Source organism: Lygodium microphyllum, chromosome 11 (assembly GCF_053477565.2).
Source record: "Lygodium microphyllum isolate KBCC chromosome 11, Lygodium_microphyllum_v1.1.10, whole genome shotgun sequence".
In the NCBI taxonomy this organism is placed as follows: domain Eukaryota; kingdom Viridiplantae; phylum Streptophyta; class Polypodiopsida; order Schizaeales; family Lygodiaceae; genus Lygodium; species Lygodium microphyllum.
In genome coordinates, this window is record NC_141145.1 from 101,797,111 (window position 1) to 101,824,582 (window position 27,472).

A 27,472-nucleotide genomic window follows, 5' to 3' on the forward strand; every position below is an offset into this window, starting at 1 on the left:
AAACTTAGTCCTTAGGATCGCCTCTTAGTATTGCCACTTAGATTCCTTTCAACCTAGCCTAACAATCTCACCTGACATCCTCAGCACTTAGACATGAGTCAACTTCGTTTAGGGAGAATGGTCAATTGAGTTGCTAAGAACATTGTGTTGAGTTGATCATGACTATTGGACTTTTGTTATTCACATATGAACCACTAACATGGCACTCCATTTTTTGTCTATACCCTTTGACAATTGGATTATTGCTTCTACTTCCTCATCTCAATCTCCTATATGCTATGCCTCCTTGGAGCCATAGACCACAATCGTCTATGGAGATAGTACACATCATCATCGACATGATGATTGTTGAGCAGATCCATACACATCATTGACACATCATCATCAATATTTGCCACTTCAGCATATCTTCTACCCCTAGAACCAATGCTTGGTTATTCCATAGTTTACCTTCATACCAATCTAATCCTTGTTTGCCATGTTGAAGCTAGCACATCAATTAGGCCTATTGCATAAGCCTATTGACTTCATTTCTAGGCTTCAATCATTTTTCCTACCTTTCAAATTTATAATAATTTTCTTCAATGATCAATCTTAGCCTTGTTCCCATGCCATTCTCTCTAGAACCGAAAGGGTAAGCTCCACACTAGACTACGTCCAGTCATTCACTTCTTACATGCTAATCATCTCCCAATGAGTGGATGAGTAGGAGAAGGCTATGGATAGTGAAAAAACATGCAATTCTAGTGAAAACCTTGCAATTTGCACTATCAATGATTAGGCAAATGAAAGAATATCAAATCAATCAAAACTATGGCTTGCCAGAGGCACAAACTAGCATTTTAGGTATCGCAACAAAAGGCCTATTAGATGCATGCAACTTCTCTTTTGCTAAGATTAATAGTACATTTATTGATATAAAAGTCAAAATGAATCTTTTTTGCAAATCAACGCTTACCTCCTTAAAGTCTGCCTTGTTTTGTCCCTATAGAAAAGTGCTAGTCAATACTATGGAAGACTATCTCTATGTGCCATGTGACTTTTTGAGTTCCTGTGGTTTAGTGCCTATTAACTTCCAATTAATTTGTAGGTTTATGGTCTACTTTGGCTGCACACAACAAAAATTTAGATAACTTTGAAAGCTTAAGTACATCAATAGTTGGTTAGACTAGCTAGTGGTAATGCTACCATAACTAGTTTAACATCTTGTTTATCCCAATTAAAAGTGATGTCCACCAACTCAATTTTCATGGAAAATTTTTAGATTTTTTCTCAAAAAATATGTAATAAATTACAACAATGACATTCTTGAACAACCCATAAGTCAAAACACTCACAAACAGTCCGTTAAGACTATTCTTGACTAGATAGTCATCAACCAACTAGTCTTTATGCAACCACTTTGTCCAATTTAATAAAATTTCAAGAATTTTATTATTTTCTTAAAAATTTTGCAATAAATTTTAGCAAAACACATCTCATGATTGACTCAACCAAACAGGCTCAAACACATCCCCCGTGTAGCATGACTGTGTTCACTATGCCTAATAGTTGGTAATCTTCTTGTGCGGGTCTAGAGTACCATCACGAAATTGCAATTTGCAATCCAATCCTACTCTAAAAAAACAAAAAAAAACACAGCTACGTATTGATCCCCTTCCAATCCTCCCTTCCTAACTAGGATGCGCAAGATTTCTACATCAAGATTTTCATGGTCAAAAAACCCATCTTGCTCAAGGTTAGTGTATTCTACCCATGGTTGATGACAAGAGACTCGACTAGAGAGATTTTGTCATGTTGTGGTGTTGGAATCGAAATGTAAGACCACTTCACCTACATGCCAGATCTAGACAAAAACATGTATATTGATCATGCGCTCTCTTTATTTGAGTTTTATCGTGGTCTCTCACTCTGTAAGTTCTCCTATCATCTAATCTCACTCACTCGACTAGCCATGGATAGTTGTTTGCAGCTCATCAAGCAATAAGAAATAAATAAAAAAATAGTTAGATCAAGAGAGCTCACCACATTGTAGTCTAGATATCCATTCATGAGCTCCAAAACTCTGATGATCTCATAGACAATGCTCCCAAGCTCCACACTTCTTGATCCTCCATTCTTCATGCATAAGAATTTGATTTCCTCTACTTGCTCCTCCAAGTTGAAGTGAGTCCTTGCTCTCTCTCTCTCTCTCTCTCTCTCTCTCTCTCTCTCTCTCTCTCTCTCTCTCTCTCTCTCTCTCTCTCTCTCTCTCTCTCTCTCTCTCTCTCTCTCTAAGCCCCCTCAAGCTCTTTGGCTTCTAACATAGTCTTTCTGTCTCTCTAGCTCTCAAACTAGGAAAAATCCCAAGAAGGTGAGGAGAAGAGATGGAGGAGTTGCAAACAAGAAGCAAGCTCACAAGCTCACAAGCTCAACTAGAAAATCCTTCCTAGTTCTCTCAACCTAGCTCACATGCATTGGTGGAAGTAACAGAGATGATTGACACAAAGATAGAGAAAATAGATAGGTCTTTGATTCTTAGTTGTGTAAAATGCTTTACAATGAGGTTTTTCAACCTTATATGTGGAATTTTAATTTTGAACCATGGGAAGGGCCTAATTTTCCATCAGTGCCTTGCTGCCCATTCCTCTTAAGCTCACCTTAGGGTCTTGCAACCCCCATCAAACTATCTATTTTTTCTACAAAAACTTGACTCATGCACTCACAAACTATTAAATGCCGCTTAATTTTATAAATTGCATAGAAGTGAGCTTGGTACTCATAAAAATTTAATTTTACATTTCATGCTATCAAGCCATATGATATTTCAATGTCAACATATTTCTCGTTTTTTATGCCATGCTTGTCGTTTTTCACTACTTGCACTTTCTCACTTTTTGAATTATTTTTCTAAATTTTAATATGCTTCTCTCTTTTCTTTGCTTTTTCTCATTTCTTGGCTATTTTCCTTACTTTTTTCGACTTTAGGTTTCTAACTAGTTAATAGATATGTACCTTTCTATCGTGTTCCACAAGATATTATCACCATTTAAATATGTATAGGACTGAGTCAATAATATTACAATAATTAGAAGGAGAACCCCTTTCAAAGATCTATGCAGGTCACACCAGTGCATATATGCCTATTTATCATTGCACATAAGTGGGTTATACTCAAATGCTACATGAATAGGTCATCTCCATCAAGCTAAGGTGTTCAAACCCCTCGATTGAAGTAGATGGCACTAATGAACTGGGTTTATGAGCAATTAATTTTTTGAGAAATTGGTTTTTTAGCTTGCATATTTGCATTTTGTTAATGCATAGCATAACACAAAAAGAGGCATTAATGAGCTATGGTATAATAAAGGCTAGCACATAGCATTGAAGTTAGTTTAGACATTCCCCTCTCTCTATGCATGTTGTATCTTGCAAGACATGCCTCCTGGGAAGCTATGGTCATTCTAAATGAAGAATACATTTTCTCTATATACAACTCATATTCATAGTGAATGATGTTCATTAACTATATGCATGCTACAACTTGTGTTCATTAAAAACATTTTTTGGCAGTAGATGCAAAAACCTTCAACTCAAAATTTGGAGTTATTATTAAATCAAAGTACATGTATTTGCCATTTTTATGACTAAATTTTTTTAAGGGTTCAAAGTTTTAAACCTTATTCTTTAAATTTTTATACCTAAAGATTTTTAAGGGTTCAAAGTTTTAAACCTTATTCTTTAAATGTTAAAGTTTTTTTTGAAATGCTTAAAATTCACATTACATTAGACCTCGATTTTTCATGAACACTGGCCACAACAAGTTTGGTCGGGTTCTATAGAGCCTTAGCATAGTATGTACTAGACATAGGATGCATACAATCTTAGAGAGTAGTGCTTCAAATCCTAGGTTGCTCTTGCGGGAATTACTTGAGTCTCAACCTTCACATGTATATTAGGAAAGTCTAAGAAACATTGGCTACTAGTGTACTACATCAACCTAGCATCCTGGTGGGTCTACCTTATAGAACATATAAGATACCGCATGAGTTCAAAAGAAAGAATATTATATTTAATAAAACTTACAAGATTATATTTGTAAAATAGGTTTTCAAATTACGATTTGAAAAAAAACTGTAAGTTTAGTAAAGTAAAAAGGGTTATTTTTAGGCCTTATAGCATGTAAAGAAAGGGTATTTCTTAATATCCTTTGAATGCATGCTATATAGATGATTTCTTATAGGTGGAGTCCCCGGTTCTAATATGCAATATAATACGTAGGCAACCATATATGAACATACAAGAGTACATGATCGCTATTGGGTATCAGTAAGCTTGTGTCACGGGTGAATAGGCAGATCCATCTTCATTAGCCAATGCTCGAGTTAAAAATACAATTGAAAGGGCTCACATGAATACAAAAAACTGGATAAGCAAGTTGCAATGGCTAAGTGAGATAGTGTAGCACTAAAACATAGCAAAAATATAGCCAAGAATCAAGGTCTATCTACCCCTTTTGAGTCCATCCGAATTTTGGTGAGAAGTAGCTATCATCATTAGGAATCTAGCAACTCCCAAAAAAAAGGGGTGGTGGTAAGAGAGAGAGTGAGAGAGAGAGGTCGTGGGTTTATATATCCGCTACCTCTATATCACATGCGTTAAATGCCTATTTATAAATATCCTTATCTGTGAACTTTTCTTAAATAAAATTCTTATTTTCAATCTCTAAGTAGCTTTGTTATATGATACCCTTTTGCATGTTTAAAAAATATAAAGTAATATTTTTAAAATCCCTTATTTTGAACTCATGTGATACACACATATATTTATAAGTGACCACCCCCCTCCCTGCCCCCTACCCACAAAAGTAAAGAGAGGAGGAGAGAGAGAAAGAGGTAGAGAAAGTAGAGAAGGATATATATATATATATATATATATATATATATATAGAGAGAGAGAGAGAGAGAAGGAGAGAGAGCTAGCTTCATCATACTGTGACTAAGTGAGTGCATGGTGTGGTTGTGTGTGGTGGAAACTAGTGTGAGTGCCAACTAGTGAGACTAAGGATGTGAGTTACTAACCCATAACTATTGTGTGTGCGACTAACACATGTCTAAACTTACGAATTACACAACGCATGATGTGGCATGCAATGTGGCACGGTGTACTCGTGGTGGCATGGTTTTCGGCGGTCAGAAAGAGCGCGAGGCCAGATTTAACATCCACGTTGGCCATTGAATCGACTGGCATGGCGATATCACACTCACAATATTATTCATTAAAACTATATTTAAAATCATTCTTTTAGACCATGATACTAGGATTCAAGATAGATTTCACTTTTTCTTTCTACCAAAAAGCATTAATGGCTAGACTAAAGCAACCAATAGTACCATCCTTAACCTCCTTGTACCCCACATTATAGATCGTCCAAAAATAGATATTGGGCCTATAATGACTTTTTTAGTGATGATTTTAGTCTATAACAAAAAATTTCTAATCATTACTAAAGACATCATTAAAAGTATTGCCATGAAATCATTGCTATTGGCATTGCATCCCCATGAACTCTTATTATTGGACACGTGAGATCTATTGCTTGTAATGGGCTGATGTTCCTCTATGTAGATTTGTAAAGACAAACAATATATTGATAGAGCATTGCAATTAGTGCATGTCTCTATGCCATAATGACCACACAAAACACACACCCTTTACTCATGACTAACTTGTAGTTTAAGATAACTTGACCGATGTTTCTAATTGAAACTCATTGTGGCATCGCATATGCTCTATGGAAAAATGACATTTCCAAAAAAAACCTTCTACTTGCATTGAGTGTAAGCATATGAGATGCACTAATTGAGAGATGTCTCTTGATCTTTAGCACATAAATTGTTGTTATTACTCATTTTTGCTCTAATGTAAGTATAGTCAAACTTTTCATTATAAAGCTACTCTCTCATGTGTTTAATAGATCATTCATGATGCCTTGCATTAGTTTGATACTTGGGATGCTTCACATACAGTTTGCCATATTTATGCTTACCTTTATGTGTGAATATTAAAATAATAAATCTAAATAGTAGTAATCTTATCCATTTTCCTATGCAACAAATTACACAAGTGTGCATTTCCTACTTACTCTCTCTTTCTCTTCTACCTACTCTTACATTCTCTCTCTCTCTCTCTCTCTCTCTCTCTCTCTCTCTCTCTCTCTCTCTCTCTCTCTCTCTCTCTCTCTCTCTCTCTCTCTCTCTCTCTCTCTCTCTCTCTATTTTCACTCTCTATTTCTCCTTCCTCTACTTTCTCTACTTCTCTTTCTCTCTTTCCAAGCTCTCTCTACACACACACACACACACACACACACACACACACACACACAGGTGTCATATAAAAGGGCTACTTACAAATTGAATAGAAGTGTTTTATTTAAGAAAAGTTACAAATAAGGATGTTTATAAATAGGCCTTGAATGCACGTGATATAAGGATGTGTGTGTGTGTGTGTGTGTGTGTGTGTGTGTGTGTGTGTGTGTGTGTGTGTGTGTGTGTGTGTGTGTGTGTGTGTAAAACCCCTTAAGCTCTCTCCCTCCCTCCCTCCCTCCCTCCCTCCCTCCCTCCCTCTCTCTCTCTCTCTCTCTCTCTCTCTCTCTCTCTCTCTCTCTCTCTCTCTCTCTCTCTCTAAAAATAGTCACAACAAATGTGACAACTATTTTGACATTCTTCCCTTCCTCTCACCCACAATATATTATTGCTATATAAGGACATTAATAGCACCGCTATAGTGATGCTAGTAGTGACACTGACAATAAGTATCACTAACTAGTGTTGATATTGTTCTATTCCCTTGTAGTGATCTACCAATCTTATAGTTTTCTCTAGTATTAGGGCAGCTGTTAAGATTGTTAATGGCAAGAAATTACATATTCTTATGATGGTCAAAACTACTGATGTTCCAGCAGAGTCAATGCTTTAGCAATAAACCATATCAAATTTTTAGAAATTGTCACTTGTAAATAAAATAATCTTATCTTAGAAATGTTGATCAAGACAATAAGAAGCGTAAGACTATGGCATTCCAAGAAGATTTTATATAGATTTGAATTCAAATAGAAATTTTCTAAAGTCCATTGAAAGGCATCCAAAGATTAATTTAGTAGCTCCTAGATATTATGGATCTTTTTGTATTATCCACTTGATTAATGATAATACATTTCATTTGGACATTCCACCTCATTGGAAAATTGATAACTCATTCCATATTAGTTTACTAAAACCCTTTAAGGGAGATCCACTTATTATACTAGTTGTGGCTAATCCCCCATTACTTGACAATGATTTTAAAAACTTACTATTTGAAGTTATCCTTGACTAAGCAAAGACTACTCCCTATAGAAGTAAAGAGTCTGATTTAGTGTAAAAATTCTTTTATTGAGAAATACCATTGATTTAGAAGTACTCATATCTTGCTTCAACTTATGATCATTTGATATATATATAAAACACTCAAAAGCCACATTAAATTTTGGGTTAGACATAGATTCACCACATGAGGCAATGTTTAGTAAATCCATAGATCCTTATTTTCATAGTGGATGCACAAATGTGCCACTTGAGGAAGCATGTAAAGATATCATTTTGTTTAATTCCATATATTGGGACTTGCATGTTTGTTTTTTATTTTTATCTTAGTGCATATCCACCACATGAGGCAACTATAGTATGTGGTCAATCATCCATGTTATTTTGTTTTGTTTTTAATCAATTAAGAATAGTTTCCTTTTAACCACTAGGCAATGTTCATCTAGTCTATTTCTATGAATTCATTAAATTTGTTTTGTATATTATTATTATTATTATTATTATATTTATCACATAATTACAACTCGTTACATGTATAGGTGTGTAATGTTGGCCACATTGTGCTAGGTGGATAGCCAGGGGTGTATTTTGTTTTGCATTTCTATGAGAAACATTATTTTCAAATGGAGTAATATAGATGCAATTAATTTTTCCATTTACTAGCAGAGCACTTTTGGGCACAATTGAAATGCGATTTATTATTCATTAGTACACTTATTATTATATACATGAGACTATTCATTATCTTCATAATCTTTGTATAGTAGCCTTATGGTAGGACATTATTTTTATAAGGTTAGAATTATTTATATATACAAGACTATTCATTATCTTTATAACCCTTATGTAATAGCCTTATGGCAAGACATTATTTCTATAAGGTTAGAATTATGGATTAGGCCTTAAGAATAAGTAGATAGGCCTTAGAAATTATTAAAAAAGCAAGGCCTTCAAACTAAGAAAGAGAAAATCCCAAAAGGATGCATTTTATGATTTTTGAGTACAAAAATAAAGTGACACAATTCACTAAATACATGTATGAGGGAGATGCTCATTAGATCCATTGAGTTTTTGGTAAATTTTTTGTTAACTATTATTAACATATGGTGAGGGATGATAATAGTTTGTAATGTTCAAAATCAATTATTTGAATTTCAATATATGATCTCATACTTGAATGGATATGACTGTCTTACTTTCTTGCAATCTAGTATTATGTCGCATAGAATATCTACTTGTGAAAGAAACAAATTGAGAGATTTTGTCTATAAATCTCAATATTACAAAGCTATTATGGCAATGTTTCTTGATCATCATGCATTAATATTTGGCCAAGCCTACAAATACAAAGTAGATATATTGATATTCCTTTATTAGCACCCATTTATATAGTTCACTTATCAAATGTATAACCTAATGGAAGAGAAGAGAAACATGCCTATGTTTACAAAATTTAATAGAATTGAATTTTCCATTCCTAATGAGTCACTTTCAATGTTCCAAACAAAACGAATTTGATTATCTTCATGAAGCAAAACAAAAAAAAATACAAATGCTAATCACAAATATTCTCAAACTATCAATGAGAATAACCTCAAGAAATTAGCATTGATTGAAACATTAGGATCGGTAGGGAATTTATTATGGATCAAACTCAACCCAAAATTTGAGTGAAGGGCCAACTCTGGTGGAGAAAGCGTTCTTTTCTAGAGGGAATATTGGGATGTGTCTCCTAGTGGAGTAAACCTTTCTCACTTGAGTGTAGCCCCTATTTCTTTGGATAAGAAATCAAAAAATAGTTTACTTACATGGGATTTACTTTTCATGTGAATAGCTCACTTTCCTAGCAAGATGGTAGATCAAGAGGTGGAGGTTGAAGACTTTGTAGTGGTCCATTGCCATTTTGGACAACAAAAGCTGTGTCTAAACCCCAAGTTGTATGTACCTCCAAATGGCAATGTATGAACCAAACACCTGGAAGTGATATGTGACATTTAGTTTTCAAACAATATTTAAAAAAACAAAAATAGTAATATTTTGGAAATTAGAACAATAAAAATGATGGTAGTGATACAAAACATGATATTTCACTTGAACAACAATATCATATATAGCATTGGTAACAACATAATACCTATAACATGGAAAAAAACCACATTATGATGATAATGATAAGGAAATCAATAACAATGACAAGAGAGACAATGCATTGAAGGTTACGAGGACATAAATAACAAAAACAACAACAATGATGATGATGATGTGACAAAACCAACAATAGTAGCAAAAACAACAAGAACAATGACGATGACAAAAACAACAACAACAATGTCAAAAACAACAAGAACAATGATGATGATGATGATGATGATGATGATGATGATGATGCCGACGACGACAACACCACCACCACCATGACTAGCACCACTTTGGTGTTGAAGAGACTTTCATCATTTTATTGTGATATTTTGGTGTCTTGGATGTTGTAGGTGATGAAGTGCCAACAAAGCTTTAATTTTCAATATAGTAATTTAACCCTTGAAAATCTAGAAATTTAAGAAAATTTTAGGAAAATGAGGTTTGCAACTCAAGTAAAAAGTGGCATATGATGAATAATAATCATAGCAAATCAAACCTGGATTGTCTGCTTGAAAGCGGAGAGCAACCCAACCTCCCTTTGGAACATTAACAGTATTGCGCTCTGGAGGATCAATAAGGTTGAATTTGATGGGATCAACGGACTCATTGAAGTTGCCTAGACCCTCTCCAACAACAAAGAAATTATACCCATGGAGATGGATGGGGTGACTCTCTGTGCCAAGGATGCTGGTACCTTGGAGGATAAGCTGCACACTGGAGTTAAAGGAGAGGTGACTAACGTGGGTGCCAAGCTCAGGGGTCAGGTTGGGGGGTTGTGTACCTGTGAAGTTGAAGGGTGTAAGGGGATTGTCAGGGAAGCTAGAAGGGATTGGGATCGTATTTCCAAAGTTTGTGTTTAACTTGCTCTTATAAAAGAAGGTTTGGAGCAAGGCAGTGCTAGGTAGGCTAAAAGAGATATTGTTGATACTAGCTGCAAACTTCCCTCCAGATGGCCCTTGACACTTTTCTCCATGACTGCACAAAATGTTTGGAAAATCTCATTCATCATTATAGTTAAAGAATTTAAAATATTTCTCCTTGGCATTGAAAGTGTAATCATGAAACTTGGAAATATTTCAATAAAAGCATGATAGGGCCTACAAATTCATGAATGTTATCTAGGGTAGCACTTCTTGTTTGTCATATTGCATAATTTTGAGAAGGGTAGTGTAATGAAGTTAAGAAAATCTTTCTCCCTTTGAAGGCACTTATCCTTCTCCTCTTGTGGGCATAAAATCCAGTTTAAAGGCCCTTGCAAGCTTTACAGTTCAGACCTAGCTAAACTATATATTCTCAAAGAGGTTTTCAAGATAGCATTAGGGTGTGTGCTAGCTATCAAGTACTTAAGAATGTCCATATTTTTGCATTTGACAACCCATTTTTTTGAAACCTAATGTGCCAAGTTCCAACTACAAAAGATAATTATGTGTTATATAACAAGTAGAGAATTTATATGATAACGAAAAACCAAATATATAAACAAAAGAAACATTACCAAAAAGGTAATCATAAGGATCTTCATAGGGAATCTTAGATGTTTGTTCCAAAATTTACTACTTTTAGTCTTCATAAAGCAACTAAACTTCAAAATAACATTAGTCTACTTATTGTCCAATTTTTTTAATAATCCTAGAGATTTTGTATAAGTAACAGATTACCAATGCATTTGTTTACTAACACTAAGGTTGAATGAACTTGTTCTCAAATATGTTTTGGTTGTCTAAGTTGAATCTTACTTGCATGGCTTCCTTGCCAACCCCACAGCAAAGAAGAGGTGACGATCCACACTTTGAGGCACTTTTGCAGGGTATTGTTTGGAGTTGAGGCTCCGCAAACTGCTACTAAAATTGTTTGCTAATGTGGTGTCATTATATGTTGGAAGGCTTGGCTTCTGGATTGGTCCCATACTCAAGTTAGATGCATCATTGTATTCTAGAATTGCTGTGGTTGTGCTATTATCAAATGGGATAGTGGGCCCTGCTGAGTCATATGCCCTTGCAGCAATGAAGTATCTTCATCCCGCCAACAACGAAAATTATTTAGAATATGTTCACATCATGGACACACATGCAAAAATAAGAGAAATTATTCATTATGAAAATTACATTAAAAATTTTATACCTGCCCACATGTTGGGTGGTGGTAAGCAAGACATTCATAGTTTGTCCAGGGGCAATCCTTACAACATGTGTGGTAAAGGGTTTTGTGTATGTAGCATCAATCTCCACCACTGTTAGTGTATGGTTTGCAATAGTGAAAAAAAGCTCTTGGTTCAACCCAACATTGATCAATCGTAGCAAGTAGGTCTCATCCTTTTCCACCACGAGCTTAACAGTACCTAATGATTCATGCAATTAAGTATCAACAAAACATGAGGCATGGCTAGACAATGCTTAATGTATGATCTTACCATTAATAGAGCAATTGTATAATGCCCCTGGTTGGCCATTGATTGTATACGCATCGGAAACATTTGGGCCAGCACCGGATTGTAAAGCTTGCTTGATCACTATTTCAGTATCAGAGTTCCACCATTCCCCTATCATCATTATCAAATCATCATCATCATCATCATCACCATCATAATAGAGGCGCTCGAGTTGAATAATTATTTGTAATCTTACCTAAGAGCAAGGGGATCTCCTTGTTTGGAGTTGGTTGGAAGGGATAGCTTATGCCAAGTTTAGGGAGAATGATAAAAGCACCATGGACAGTGGCTCTCATCCATGAGATATGGGCATGCCAAAAGAGTGTTCCTCTTTGACCAACAATTGTGAAGTTGTAGAGGTAATTGTGACCTGGTTGGATAGGGCATTGGGTGATGTAGGCAGGCCCATCAAACCAACCACTTTGAAGTTGTCGAACCCCATGCCTGATTATGCATAATAGAAACTAAGTATGAAACATTCACAAATTGTGACTTTTATAATGAGTAATTAAGATTAGCTGCTATGGAAAACTAAGTTATTGGATATCTTTGTGCTCATAAATTTTCAACTTGAGTTTGATATGCTTTGTGCACATAGTTTCACATTTTTTATTGTGAACATTGACCTTGTAAGTTGTATATCTCGTGTACTAAGGGAATCTCATAATAAAGCTTGAATTACCAATGAATAGTTATGTTCTTATCGGGGAGCTCATTGCTAACTTTGATCAACACTTGGTCCCCCTCTTGAACATATAAAGTTGGCCCTGGATATTGATCATTCACTGTGACGATACGCTTAGTGTGGCAAAGACGAGTAACATTGGTATATTTGACCTGTACACAATGTATGCCTTAATTTTTGGTATCATGAAAATTGTAGAAATAGAAGATACAACAATAAAGTTGAAAAGTGACAAGATCATGACTAGGATATCACTTTGAATGTTGAACTTACAACTTTTGAAATTTATAAGAAATAAAATATTTACAATCAATGATAGAATTCTATAATATAAGAGAAAGCTACACATAGATTGGTTTTAAGAAACTTGTGAAGTGTTTTCATTATGTAAAGAAGAAGAGGTTGTTGTTTTGTTTAAGAAGACAATTAATTGTTTTGAATCTTCGTGATAACAAAGTAGAAGAGGTTGAGCAAAGGCTAGTGATATAATTTTATAATAGAAGAGAAAGCTACACATAGATTGGTTTTAAGAAACTTGTCAAGTGTAAAGGCTAGCAGTTTGGTGTCTAAGAAAAGGGCTTTTAGTAAGGAAATATAGGAGAATTGGGGGTGCACTCATACATGCATGAACCTTCGTAAGGTCACTAATTTGGACCCTTGCTCTGGAGAAGTAGTTTGCACCCATTATGGAATTCTTGGTGTCTAAGAAAAAGGCTTTTAGTAAGGGAATATAGGAGAATTGGGGGGCACTCATACATGCATGAACCTCCGTAAGGTCACTAATTTGGACCCTTGCTCCTGAGAAGTACTTTGCACCCATTATGGAATTCATGAATATATGAGAGAGAGAGAGAGAGAGAGAGAGAGAGAGAGAGAGAGAGAGAGAGAGAGAGAGAGAAAGAGAGAGCCATTATGGAATTTATGAATATGAGAGAGAGAGAGAGAGAGAGAGAGAGAGAGAGAGAGAGAGAGAGAGAGAGAGACCCATTATGGAATTCATGAATATGAGAGAGAGAGAGAGAGAGAGATGATGATGATGATGACGATGATTTTTTTGTACATAGTACGATAAGTCCCAAGATGTCTTTAGGCAATCCCACAATTCAAGGTGATGAACCCTTGTGGATTTAAACTAGAAAATTAGAAATACTTGCACTAACCATGGCGATGTTTGAACCCTTGTGGATTTAATCTTGAAAATTAGAAATACTTGCACTAACCATGCCATCACCATGAGACAAAAGAAAGAAGAAAGAGCACTCTAGTTACATCGAAGTCGAAGCGTCGAGTAGTGCTGGCTTGAGCTTCGATAATCGACTGATTAGCGAAGGTGATTAGGATGGCCGCAAGGATGATGAGATGAAGGGCGGCCATTGCTGTCGCCTCTCCTTTCGAATATAATCAGTCAGCCTGATTTAGCGCTAATCAAGCCGATCTAAAAGGGAAAGGCTGGCTAATGGAAAAGAAAAACAGTGACTGCAGCAGCTAACTGAACTCTGATCAGTGACTCCTCTCGCCCGATCAACACTGTTTCAGACTGCCTCCTTCTCCATACGTATATATACACATATTGAATACCCGGCCTTCACATAACCTGCAGATCGCCCGCCAGCCAGCCTTTGTTCCACCAAGCCGTCAAATCAGTAGGTCGGGAGGGTGGAGGTGGTGGTTTTTGGTAGTAAACTGTGGTTTTCGAGTAAATACTGGTAGTGGACTTTCCCCATCAGTCAATTCAGTAGGTCAGGCGGTGGTAATTTTGGGGATTAATTGATGGTTCTGTGCAAGGGAGTTTCTGTTGCTTCAAGCTGAAATTCAAGTGCTCGCCAGGCTAGTTAATCTGAATTGCCGGGGAAGCACCATTTCTTCCGGCATACAACATCCATACATTTTGCTGCCGTTGTTGAGAAGTCCTTGATTAAGGCACAAGAAAGCCCAATACACAAGAGAATCAATGGGATATGTCACGTACTACATTGCATGCATCCTTTGGATTGCAAACCCCTTCTTATCCACCCTCTCATGAAGGCAAATAGTATTGAGAAGCCATACATTGAGATGCAAACCCCTTAGCCATGGTGCCATTCGAGACATTTTCGAGAAACCATACAAAAAACTTCAATTTAAATTCATTTATAGGATTCTTTTCTAAGGTCTCGGGGGGGTGGGGGGGGGGAGGGGGTCACTCATGAATATATGTATATATAACGTGAGTTCAAAATAAGGGGTTTTTAAAACACCAATTTTATACATTTTTTACATACAGAAGGGTATCATATAAAGGAGCTACTTACAGATTGAATAGAAAAGGGTTGTGTTTTATGTAAGAAAAATTCATAGATTAGGATATTCATAAATAGGCCATGAACGCACGTTATATAGAGAATATACATATAGTAAACCCCCCGAGTCTAAGGTTCTACTTATGGCATTCACAAAAATATTTCTAATTCAATGGACTTGTTTTTACCAATGATTATAGCTCCTCATTAAAAGCTTAGAGGTCCTTTCAGCACTTGCTTGACACTAAACCTCTATATTCTTTTCTAACCTCACAACTCAGTTAAATTGAGCACTTGTACACTAAAGTGTTTCAAAGGAATGTGTTAAAGGCAAGAAATTGAGAAGAAAGTAAGTGGTTTATAAGAGCAATACCTTGTCAAAGATGAGAGAATAGAGACTCTAAAGGTCCTCACAATTTCCTTGGGATTTCCAAAAGTGTAAAAACTAATACTATGTTGGGTGTACAATGTCCACATCTAACATTATAGCTTATTCCATAGGAAGGCTTTACAAATAAGTCACATAGAAGCCTTGAAGTGACACTTCTAATTACTCATGCAAGACATTGGGGGTTTCAAAAACATAGTTGGGCATTTTGACTACAATGCCACTAAGGCCATACTGGTGGACCACACATGGTTGCCTACAACTTTACCTCCAAATGCCAATGGCCTTGATGTAGCCATGCTATGCCATATTGTCTTGGAAAGACTGGTTTTAGATATATTTGAGGACTAGAATCATCAAGTTTATGAAATAACCATTTGACATTTTATACTTAAGCTTCAAAAAACAAAAACTTTGTCCTTTTATAAATAGAGTTTTGACACAAACACACACACGCATGCATGCACATGTGCACACACACATGATCTATTCTTTCACCCCTTTCTCGCTTTATATTTCCTATAGAGTGGAAGTTCAAATGGATCAAATTGAGACATATGTGCTAAGCCTCATACATAGGGAAAGCATATTCTAATGTTGCATGTAAATGTCAACATGACATTGCATTCTATACACATGAGTCTAAAATTGACATTGGCATCAAAGCCTCCTACATGGTATATAAGAGACAAGCAACTTATGAATCAATACTCAAGAATCCATATGAGTAAAACAAATGTCATACTAATCAAAACCAATCACTCGAATTCGTAAAACAAATGTCATACTAATCAAAACTGATCACTTGAAGTTGTCAAATGCAATCCGTACTTTTAGAAAATCCATTCATTTGATGAGAATGGGTTTGAATCCTAATCTACAAGGTAGTCCCAACAAATGGAAAGATGGAAGATCCCTCGCCATCTCAATTATTGAGGTATAGATTAGTAGAGACCTTGTAATTAAGCATCTCTAGTGGTTTGGACAAAGCGAGATGAGAGATTTCTTAGGAGTGAAATGTGTGCTTCATATCTAGTATTTGGCTTGGTATTAAAAACTAGGTGCTTGGTGCTAGGATCTCCACCCAAGTATGGTTTGAAGGGGTATTAAAGGCAAAACAAACTCACATAGGAAACCATCTCTATACATTGAGATTTGACCTAGATCATAGCTTTGATAAAGTCCCAAGAGCAAGTGGAAAGAGGCCGCTAAATACTTTAGGTTCTTCAATTTTGGAATATTATAAATCTCTTTAAGCCAAATCCTTCATTAGTTGCATCATTTATGTATATTTAGATAATATATTGTTAAAAAATACACCAATCACAACAAAGGACATTAAGAAAAATTCCAACAATTTATAGCACCCCCAAAGGAAATTTTATGGTGACTATGGCATATGTTTTATCAAGGACTATATTAATGAACATGAAATTTTCTCCATTGGGTATAGTTAGGCCCAAATCAAGCTTCAATTTTAAGATGGCATCATGAATCCTTTTCCTTTTCCTAGTGATGACACAATATGTTGCTAGTCAGTAATTTATGTAGAATGTGGTATTTATAAGGGGGATATCTTGGCCATGACTTTATAGACTATGTTAATACATTTGTTGAACGATGCCCTCATTTATACTAGAAGGCACATCCCTATATTCCTATAGCAACTAATTAGCCTATAAAGATCTTACCCACATGCATTATCCCCAAATTCCAAGCCTATAAAGATCTTGCTCACATGCATACTAAAATTGTTGGAAAAACTATGTGGGAGACCCATCACCACTAGAACTTTTTTCACTTTTCACCTTAGAAAGAAAGAAGCCAAATTCCTCTTTTAGAGGGATTTGGTTCTTCACACCCTAAAGGAAGTCTTGTAATAGTTAACATCATTTAGTATTAGCAATTGTAGTTATGTGAGCCTTGGAAAACATAATCTATTATATCATCAATAATATGAACTTAGTTATTAATACCTTCCACTAGTAGCAATGTTTGGCAAGTGCCTAGCAAAATCTGCATCTCTCAAAGAACTATGCATAGGAGATCTTTAAAGCATTTAGCATGACCACGTGTAAGGAGATAGCTACACCTATGGAGGTCAATGTGAAGTTATCCATTGAGGATACATCACCACTAGCAAACATTGGAAGGTACAGGAGGTTGGTTCTCAACTTCATCTACTTGTGCAACACTAGGCCAGATATCATTTGCTATTGGTGTTTTGAGTAGGTTCTCAAACAAACAATGAGAAAGTCATTGCAAAGCTAGGATGTTGGTGCTCAAATACTTGAAGAGAACTCTTAACTATGGTATCATATAGTTTCAGAAGTGCTATTATGAAAAACTGACTCAGATTGGGCAAATGTCAATGATTCCATGAAATCAATTTCTGGATATTACTTCTCTTTAGGTTCACAAATCTTCTCTTGGCATATGGGAGTAAAGGATGAAGATCCGATAGTGCTAAGATGTGACAATCAGAGTTGCATCACCATTTCCAAAAATTTAGTTTTTCATGCATGCACCAAACATATTGAGATCCAATATCACTATGTGCATGACTTGACTGCAGATGGGATAGTACATCTTATCTATTGTCCAAGGGAGGAGAATGGAGTAGATATCTTCACCAAAGCTCTTATAAAGGATTTGCTTCGATTTCATCTTCAAAGAATCTGTGTTGGGCTGCCAAGGATGTAGTTCACCTGCAAGTGGAAGAGAGAGAGAGATGTGATGATGCTAATGAGAGACAAGAAAGGAGAAAAATGGAAAGGTTGAAAACTCAATTTTCTATTCAATGAGCTCAAGAAAAAGTTGTTGGTTTGTCGCCACACAAATCCTAGGTGGCTCTTAAATGAATCTTCGTACTTTCAATTCATATCTCTATTAAATGAAATGTGCCATGCCTTGAACCAGACACAACAAAATGGATGAATAGGAAATAGAGAAAGAGTAACTAGTAAATAACCTCTTCACTTGAATCAGAATCAATTGGTCTTATCCCCACTCAACCTAGTTCCACCATAGTTTCTAAAGAATCTTGATTAATTTTATGCACTTTTAACAATTTAAAGCTAAGAAAGATTCCACACCACTTTTACTACTACAAATTTTCCTCACTCTACTAACATATGCTTACTCCTTTAAAAATGAAATTTGAGCTTTAATTGGTGGCAATCATTATTATGCCTATGCATTTGTATCATCTTATAGGAGAAGGCTATGGGGCAATGGTTAGAATCAGTTTTTCTTTCAAGACTTTGAGCTTGCTCACTAAGGCTATCAACCATTCTCAATTATAAGATATAATCTATTATTGTGTGTAGCCATTTACCATAATTTCATACTTAAACCAAATTTTCCTCAATGGTTTATTATGGATTGCATGTCATTTTCTAGCTGCCCATACTAATGGCATACCCTTGTTTTAACATTGAGTTGAATCATTTCCATTTAATTTCTCTTCTATGGACATGTTTGGTGTATATAATAGAGCTAATAGTATGTCCTTGCCTTCTATATGGCCATTTTGTTTCCTAAACTATCTAGTAATCCAAGCTTGGGCTCCTTGCATTCTTTCACCAAAAGGAGAGTGCAATCTTTCCCCTCTTGCAAAGCATAGTTAATATGAAAATTTAATTTTGGTTTGCTTCAACATTTTGGTTCCTAGAGCCAAGACATCAAGTTTGCATCATCTTCAAAGACCCTATTACAAATTTCCTTTTTATTATTAGAACAAAATCTCCAAATGTTCAAGGCATGTATCTTATTTTATTATTATTATACTCATGTAGATATTATATATCAATGTGACCATCTACCTCATCACCCTTTTTAATTTTTGCAAATATCTATCTCCAAAAGTGGTGGATGAGGAAGATTATTGAGGTAAATATTTTGCTTGGTAGTGGCACAACATCCATTTTCTGGTTCCCTTGGACATTGCCAAAATTGAGCTTCTCCTTAACAGAATAGCTATACTAACATTTCTCTTCTTTTTTGAATCCAATTTGGGCCTAATCTTTGATTTGGTTCTCGTTAACAATGATAAACACTTGCCTACGTTCCTTAAATGTTCGTTGCATGCAAGTTTGTGTTGATTGATTGGTCCCACTTTGTTATCCCCTTTGCTTTTCAACACTCTACTTGGTCTCGATTACTTGAATTTTATCCTACTTGGTCTTGACTAAAATCCTATAATTCAAATTCATTATATGACTCATTACTTTGATCCCAAATAATGTGTGATTTCTTTCCAAAGAAGGAGTTGACACATGAAGCACTCAATGAAGTCATGCAATTATCCAATCTAAATGCCTAGGAATGTGCTCCATACTAAGCACTTGTATTATAGAAGCTCCTAGTTTGCTATTACTGAAACGACATAAACTAGATTGCTCCTAAAGAACATAAAAGATCATCGGCCACTGAGATATTTTGTCAAGATTATAAACTTTCCTAAGGAAAAGCCAACTATTTTGTTTTACCAAGCTCATTGATGAAACATTTCAATTCTTTGATGTTTGGAAACTTACTTTTGATTTGGTTGTTTTAGCATGAAATATCAAGTCTCTCAAATAAACAGAACTAGCTTGTGATATTCGGCACCATAATCACAAAACCCTAAATATATTCCCCTTACATGTGGATTCTTAACTAGAAACATCAAGTCACCTAAGATTAATATAGACATGAAAGTAGAGAGAATTTGTTATTATATTTTGAACTTTGTGATGTGTGTGCTTGTCGTTGTAGCAATATAAGAAACTTCTTATTGAACCCCCCATTTCCTTGTAATCCCTTATCTTTCAAGCGTAAGCAACACAATAAACCAACATGGCATAAACCCTACACCTACCCCTTGAAAAGGAAAATTGTTTTCCCTTCAATTTTGTGTAAACTCTAAACCTACCCCTCACCAAAAGAGAAATTTTGTCTCCCTTCACTGACTGGATGATAGAATAAATGGCAGTGATCTTGATTATTAATTAATATAAAAGTTATATTTTTCTAGAATTAAAAGTGACATTTTAAAGGACATAACAAAATGAAAACGAGACATCTCATAATCACACTATGATAGGGTGCTAAAAAACCAATAGTCACTTAAGATGTATGACTGTTATCTCTATTCTAGCATAATTAACCTCGAGTTCTTTTAGGTCACAAGAAGATGATGGAATATCCATCTCTATAGGAAGATATATGATTGTTATCACTATTCTAGTATAACTAACCTCATGTCCTTTTAGATTAGAAGAAGATGATGAAATATAACTCTAATTAGAAATTATTTTGTGATTTTCATAAATCACATAGCAACAATGAAATATTAGTATCATCTACAAGGAATTGTTGCAAATGAGAAATAAAGTTTAATTAAACTTTAGAGATAGTCATTCATAAATGTGTGTGTATCATGTGGGTTTGAAAGAAGGGATTTTTAAATTACCTTCTGAATCACAAAATATTTACATACAGAAGGGTTCCATGTAAAGGGTTTACTAATAGATTGAATAGAAAAGGGGAGTGTTTTATTTACAAAACAATTATTGATAAAGTTATTTTTTAATAGGTCTTGAATGCATGTGATATAGAGGGTTCATAATATGTAAACCCCCTAAGGTTAAACATTTACATTATCTTCCATAATTGAACATATATTAATGTACTATTGAAGGATGTACATGCTTATATTCACAAATCAATCGGGCAATATTGTATGGCTATAAAAATGCTTAAGAAAATTGAATCCTCATACTTCCACATTATTTACACACACACACACACACACACACACACTCTCTCTCTCTCTCTCTCTCTCTCTCTCTCTCTCTCTCTCTCTCTCTCTCTCTCTCTCTCTCTCTCTCTCTCTCTCTCTCTCTCTCTCTCTCTCTCTCTCTCTCTCTCTCTCTCTCTCTCTCTCTCTCTCTCTCTCTCTCTCTCTCTCACACACACACACACAAATGTCAACATACATATGTACCCATAAGTGATGGTTTATATATGCAACATGCAAACATTGAATTAATGTGAAAATAATGGATAACAAGAACCAAAGCTTATGAGAAATAAATCACATCACACATCTAGTTGGTGCACTTATCATGAGGCCTAGCTATGAAAAAGATTGATACTTAATTTATGCTTTTGTAGATGAATATCAATTTGTAAGTGGGCATGAATATGTCTAGGAAAAGCTTATGGTTAGTGCCTGCATTTATAGTAAATCAATGCCTACATCACATCTCAAAATGTAATGGGAGTGGAACATACACTTATTCATACCTACAACAATATCCATCCTTTGATATATATGCATGTATGGAAATATGGAATGCTTAAGGTATACTAAAAACAATATATATGTTTACATGTGATGCTTTGTAAAAAGAATTTGGCACTCAGTACAATGGTGTATATCTTTAAAATGAATGGTGATAACTCACAATAGGCAAGAATGAACAAATTTTGTTTCATGTAATTTTCAAAGAGCCCATAAAAAATGAAAGAGATCATCAAGACTAGATCCCATAATTAGAGGAAATTGAATGTAGGCAGCCAACACATGTTATTTATGGCTTGATCAAAATGTTTAGGAGTATTAACAAGGTGAAGTTAGTTGTGTGTAGCATTCTTCACCATCATATATTTAAGCTATCAAACATAATTTAGATAATTATGTGTAATTTTCAAGATGAAAACTAAAGAAAATTTGAAAAATGATGATTACCTCAAAATTTAATCTAAGTGGTGCATGTACTACATAATGAGAAAAAAAATTAAATTACTTGGCCCCATTTACAACTACAAAAGTTTTGAAAAAGAAAGTGCTACAACTATTTGAGCATGTTTCACATTAGCATGGTTGAGTTCTTTTATTTTCTCGTATGGATGGCTACTTTTGCCATACAAAAGAATATGGTTGTGTAATCATAACATCATGCTAAGATAGAATCTAGGTTCAAAGGCTTAGTGAGTATAAAGGGATTACATAAATATGAATGTCATAGTTAAAAACTAGATGGGAAACCTACATATTGACCCATTAAAGTTGAAATATGGCTAGGCACAAAATTATTTTGGTATACAATTTAGTAAATGAATCGATTAAATTAGAAAATAATGTTCACCTAATCTTAATTTTTAATCCAAATATTCTACATACATACATACATACATACATACATGCATGCATGCATGCATGCACACACACACACACACACACACACACACACACACACACACACACACACACACACACACACACACACACACACATAGGCACTTTACATTTTCTCCTTTATATTGTATTATTTACATTGAGTCTATAATTTTGTTCATTATTGCAATATTCTATCTATTTTAAAGTCTCATTTATTATAATATGTACTATCTTTATGTAGTTTACCAACTTACTCAACAATTAGCTTGTGTGTGTGCATGCATATGTGCAAGTGGTGGATACATGTAGATAATATTGTCCTTTTTGTATTAGTGTGTACACATATATACCTATATTTGTGTAAATTTATGAGTGCATGGAATCACCCATATATGTAAGTCACATATATGTGCAAATATGCATGTTAAACTATGTGTAAATATGCATATCTCATATACATGTTAAACGTATACAACTTGAAAATATATATCTTATGGGTATGTGAGGAAATACCATTTTAACAAGGATATCAACACCAATTTATGTCATCCAAAGACATAATAATTCAACAAGAATGTCCCAAGTTTTTTATCACAATAGACAAGAGTGATGTTTATCCACTCGCACAAAGGGAGCTCCATCCTTATCCACTCGCAATTATGTATAAATATGTAGTGCAAATGTATTAGGAGTTAACTAGCAAGCTGTCAGCAAAATTTGGATTAGCAAGGTATCATCAGGATTGCATGCGGTCATCTTGCGGGATCAACTGTAATTACATTGTCATCATCATCATCAGCATTGGAGATTTGTGTGTAAGGGTGTCAGTTCTTAGTGAGGCCCTAGGGAGTAGCATCTTGCTATCGGTGTAGGCAACACTTGTGCACCCCTTTGGACACCCATCATAGCTTCAAGGTTCTCTGCCTATAGTACCATCTAGACCTAGTTTGCCTCCTTAAGGGTGGCCTTTTGTCTTCTTAGCATAGATTTTCCATTGGGTCTTTGTGTCCTTAAATTGTTTCTTCTCCATTTGGGTCTCATTTGGGATTGGTACTTGGCTTATAACTTTTGTATCCTTCCCTAAAAGGAGACTTGCAAATCCTTCATTAGATCTCTACCACCTTGCCAATTGAAGCAATAGGGTGAGCAATTTTATGTGTGAATTTCCTTTTGACCAAAATTTTATCTTTCACATACTCTTGATAGGCAAAACATAAAAAAATAGTTACATATTCTAAGTTCTATTTGATAGGACTACTTTGTATTTGCCTAAGATAGAGTATGATTTTCCCTATATGTACATTCATTGTTCATAGTGAGGCTAATCTCAAGATAAGTAGGGGTATTATTTAATCCATGTGCTAATCCCTTTTGCAATTTTGATTTCAAATTAGTCATACCCTCTCTTATGAATGATGAGGCTATACTCTGTGTGTGTGTGTGTGTGTGTGTGTGTGTGTGTGTGTGTGTGTGTGTGTGTGTGTGTGTGTGTGTGTGTGTGTGTGTGTGTGTGTGTGTGTGTGTGTGTGTGTGTGTGTGTGTGTGTGTGTGTGTGTGTGTGTGTGTGTGTGTGTGTGTGTGTGTGTGTGTGTGTGTGTGTGTGTGTGTGTGTGTGTGTGTGTGTGTGTGTGTGTGTGTGTGTGTGTGTGTGTGTGTGTGTGTGTGTGTGTGTGTGTGTGTGTGTGTGTGTGTGTGTGTGTGTGTGTGTGTGTGTGTGTGTGTGTGTGTGTGTGTGTGTGTCCACACCATCAATCAAGGATGACACCATTCCCAAACAAGAAATGAATAGAACCTTCAAAATCTTCAAAAAAGGGTTCACTATGGAAAAATATATGGGCTTTCAACTCTGATCAATGGAAGAATGGTAGTCAAACAAAGTCGTGTGTCCTATGCATGCAAAGGACACTTTTCCAACAAGATAGTGTTACAAACAACATTCATTCTATTGGAATGAATGTATCTTTTACTGCTTGGAGTTTCATTACAAGTTGAAAGTCCTTGAGTGTTACAGTAATGCATTTAACATGTATTTCATAATGTTGAGCATCACTTATCAAGTTTACCAAAAAAGCCTATATTTCCCCTTGTAGAGTATGAAAACATTCTTTTGTAAAGGGATTAGGCCTATATATTGACCTAGTGATAGAAACTACCTCCTGCTTTCTATTTTGTAGAGGTCCTAAATAATCTCATGAATAAGTCTAAAGAAACTAGTATTCGGAATGATGAGATGAAAAGAGTGTTGGTACTTCTTGATTTCTCTCAAGGCCACTATACCTGGTGTCCACTTATGTTTCTTATAGGGATGTTGATGAGGACCCCCCTCAAGGTAGCTTAAGGAAGGTAGATTAGATTGAACTTCAAAATGGATTAAATCTCAAGGAGGAGGAAGTTGTCTTGGTGAAAAACTATTAGGGGCCTCAAATTGTTTTGCCTGTATAAATTAATCTATTCTTTAACTCTAGGGGAATCAATATTGGTGGTAAAGAAATTCCTATACTACCAGACTTTGAGACTAATAAGCAAGAAGCTAAATGACACATGGCATATTAAGTGGACTATTAAGCACTTAAACTATGGGTTTGCTAATCTTTGGAGCATGTTCATTCAACCCAAAATGTCCTCCTTGATGTGGCTAATAACTATTATAGGGTTATAGATTTAAATTTGAAATAATATGCATGTTGATTTGGATACTAAAAGTTGAAGAAAGTACATGAGAGATTGAAGGAAGAAAGTGGAGCTAAAGAAGGGAATGATTTGGACATAGCAACCATCTTAATGGACATCAAATACAAATCTTGCTAATGTGATATAATTAGTTGGAATCCTCCTTGTAATTCAAGATAAAGCTATAATTGCTCTCTTTTGTAATATGGATCAAGAGCTGCCTAGATTAAAGCACTCTACATACTTCATATAGCTATATACTTTTCACTCTTTTTCAAAATACATTTTCAAGATTCCTTTTAAAAAAAGGTAATGTAATCTTTAAATTATTAATGTAGTAGAAAATCACATCTAAAGTTACAAAAATCTCATCATTATGAGTTTTTAGATGAAAGGAAAATGCTAACTTAACGAACACTTTGATAACCAAAGATGCACAAATGTGTTCATTTTCTTCTCAAAAGAACTTTGTATACAATGCTATCATTATGGACATGCTATTGTATGAAACTAATTTACAATATACATTTGATATTCAATCCATGTGCAATTCATCCATATATAGAAGGGTGTCATTTCTCTAATAGATGTACTGAGATCATGGGGCAAATATTTGAAATCTTTACTTGATCGCTAGCCAATCCCTTGGTATTGGATTAGCTTTGATGAGTTCCATGGCATATTGTATGTTCTCAACATTGGCAAAGTCGACTTATGTTACATTCAATAGTTCATGGATGGAGTCTATATCCTTCCTCAAAAAATCTTCTCAATAGTAAATCCTTCATAAAGATATGTATATGAGAACTATATGTCGATGCTCTTAAATCTAGACAACCTCTATAGGTATGGCAATAATTTTTGTAGCAACTTTGTATCGATGCAATGGCCATGATATGTGGTGCTCACACAACAAGTTGTCACAATTGGATTCAAGCATGCCTTAGATGGCGTGTCATCCAAGAGTAGTGTATGTTGGAGTATCCATGTGAATGCCCTTGCTCAAAAGTAGGGAGAATGGCTTTGGGAGTCAAATATCATTACTTTGCTCTGGTTGCTAGATGCCTAGCTATTGCACACAATTGTCTTGCAACAACTTGAATTTGAACTAGAGGCCTAAGCCAACCGTTGCTAGTTGTTTCTTTATTAAATCAACAATTGGCATAGGTTCTTGGGAGGTCATGCTACTCTAGATCCCCCCATCATAATAGGGCTCCAACTTTATAACAAAACAGATCAATTTGAGCCTTAACCATAGAACATCCTTGCCAATTGTGCAGTCAACCATCGTGATGCACATGGGGTGGAGCTTGTTTTGATAATATCACCTTTTTGCCATAACTCCATTAACATAAAAAACAAGTAAAAGTATTGCAGTAAGTGATGTTGAACATTCATCTAAATATAGATTTTAGTTTTATTAATTGGATACATAAAAAATACTAAATACATGAAAGACTCACATTAAACTACATGTTTGTATAAATGAACTTCCCTTGACAGACTTAGAGAGAGAGATTCTAATATGACAAAAGAAATTTTCTCAATATTAAAAGAGAAGGTGCATCATAAAAAATACAACATATCCATAGGCAAAGGGCAATACAGTAGCATATGCTCATTTGAATCTCCAATATATATATTGGTTTCTTTATAAGGGAATTAGTACCAACAAAATAATAAAAGTGCTAACACAATGATACCATATTATGATAGTACCATACAATATGTTATTAAACATAAATATGTCCTAAATAGCTAACTGTTGTTCTAAATAGTACTAAATATTGTCAAGTCATTAGGGGCATAGCACTTAAGTACTAAAGTTCCTTCTTTTTTAGTACTATCGAGAACTAATAGCTATATACTACAAACATACAACTAATTATCACCTACTACTATCATACTAATGGTAACGAATCCTAAGACACTTATAGGAAAATAAGGTCCAAGCTAGAACTGAGAAGTATTGAAACAATGGCTAAGAGAATTGCATGAGTGGTCATACCTACAAACTGAAAAGCTCATACTAAAAGAGTAGTTGAATGCACAATGTAAGAAATTGTACCAAAAGAGTTGTAGTGAACATTGTCAAATTAGTATTTAAATAGAGAGAATACTAAATAAATAAAAAATGAGGACTAAATGTGAATATTGAAAAATAAAAGTGCATGAGACTCTAGTAAAAGAGTTATAAAATTGTTGAGGGTTGAAATGACTTGATTTTTGGTTGATTTTTGTTATTTTTTTAAAGGACTAAATGGTTGATTTTTTCTTTATTTTATATAATAATTAGTTAGTTTGGAAGTTTTTGGTAGTGTTTTGGATGAGGTTGATTGGGTTTGAGAGTCTTATGATGATTTTTAGTGGAG

The 27,472-nt window shown here is 35.0% G+C and overlaps 1 protein-coding gene across 1 annotated transcript; it reads right to left on the reverse strand.

Moving 5' to 3' along the window:
* Positions 1 to 8,832: 8,832 nt before the first annotated feature.
* On the reverse strand, positions 8,833 to 14,116 carry LOC148029166 (laccase-12-like). The gene is made up of 8 exons (XM_087687925.1): positions 13,865 to 14,116; positions 12,593 to 12,747; positions 12,107 to 12,354; positions 11,893 to 12,021; positions 11,604 to 11,820; positions 11,219 to 11,494; positions 9,979 to 10,457; positions 8,833 to 9,317 (listed from the first exon to the last, which is right to left on the reverse strand). The coding sequence occupies exons 1-8, from the start codon at positions 13,967 to 13,969 to the stop codon at positions 9,187 to 9,189; spliced, it is 1,740 nt and encodes a 579-aa protein (XP_087544051.1). The 5' UTR covers positions 13,970 to 14,116; the 3' UTR covers positions 8,833 to 9,186.
* Positions 14,117 to 27,472: the final 13,356 nt, after the last annotated feature.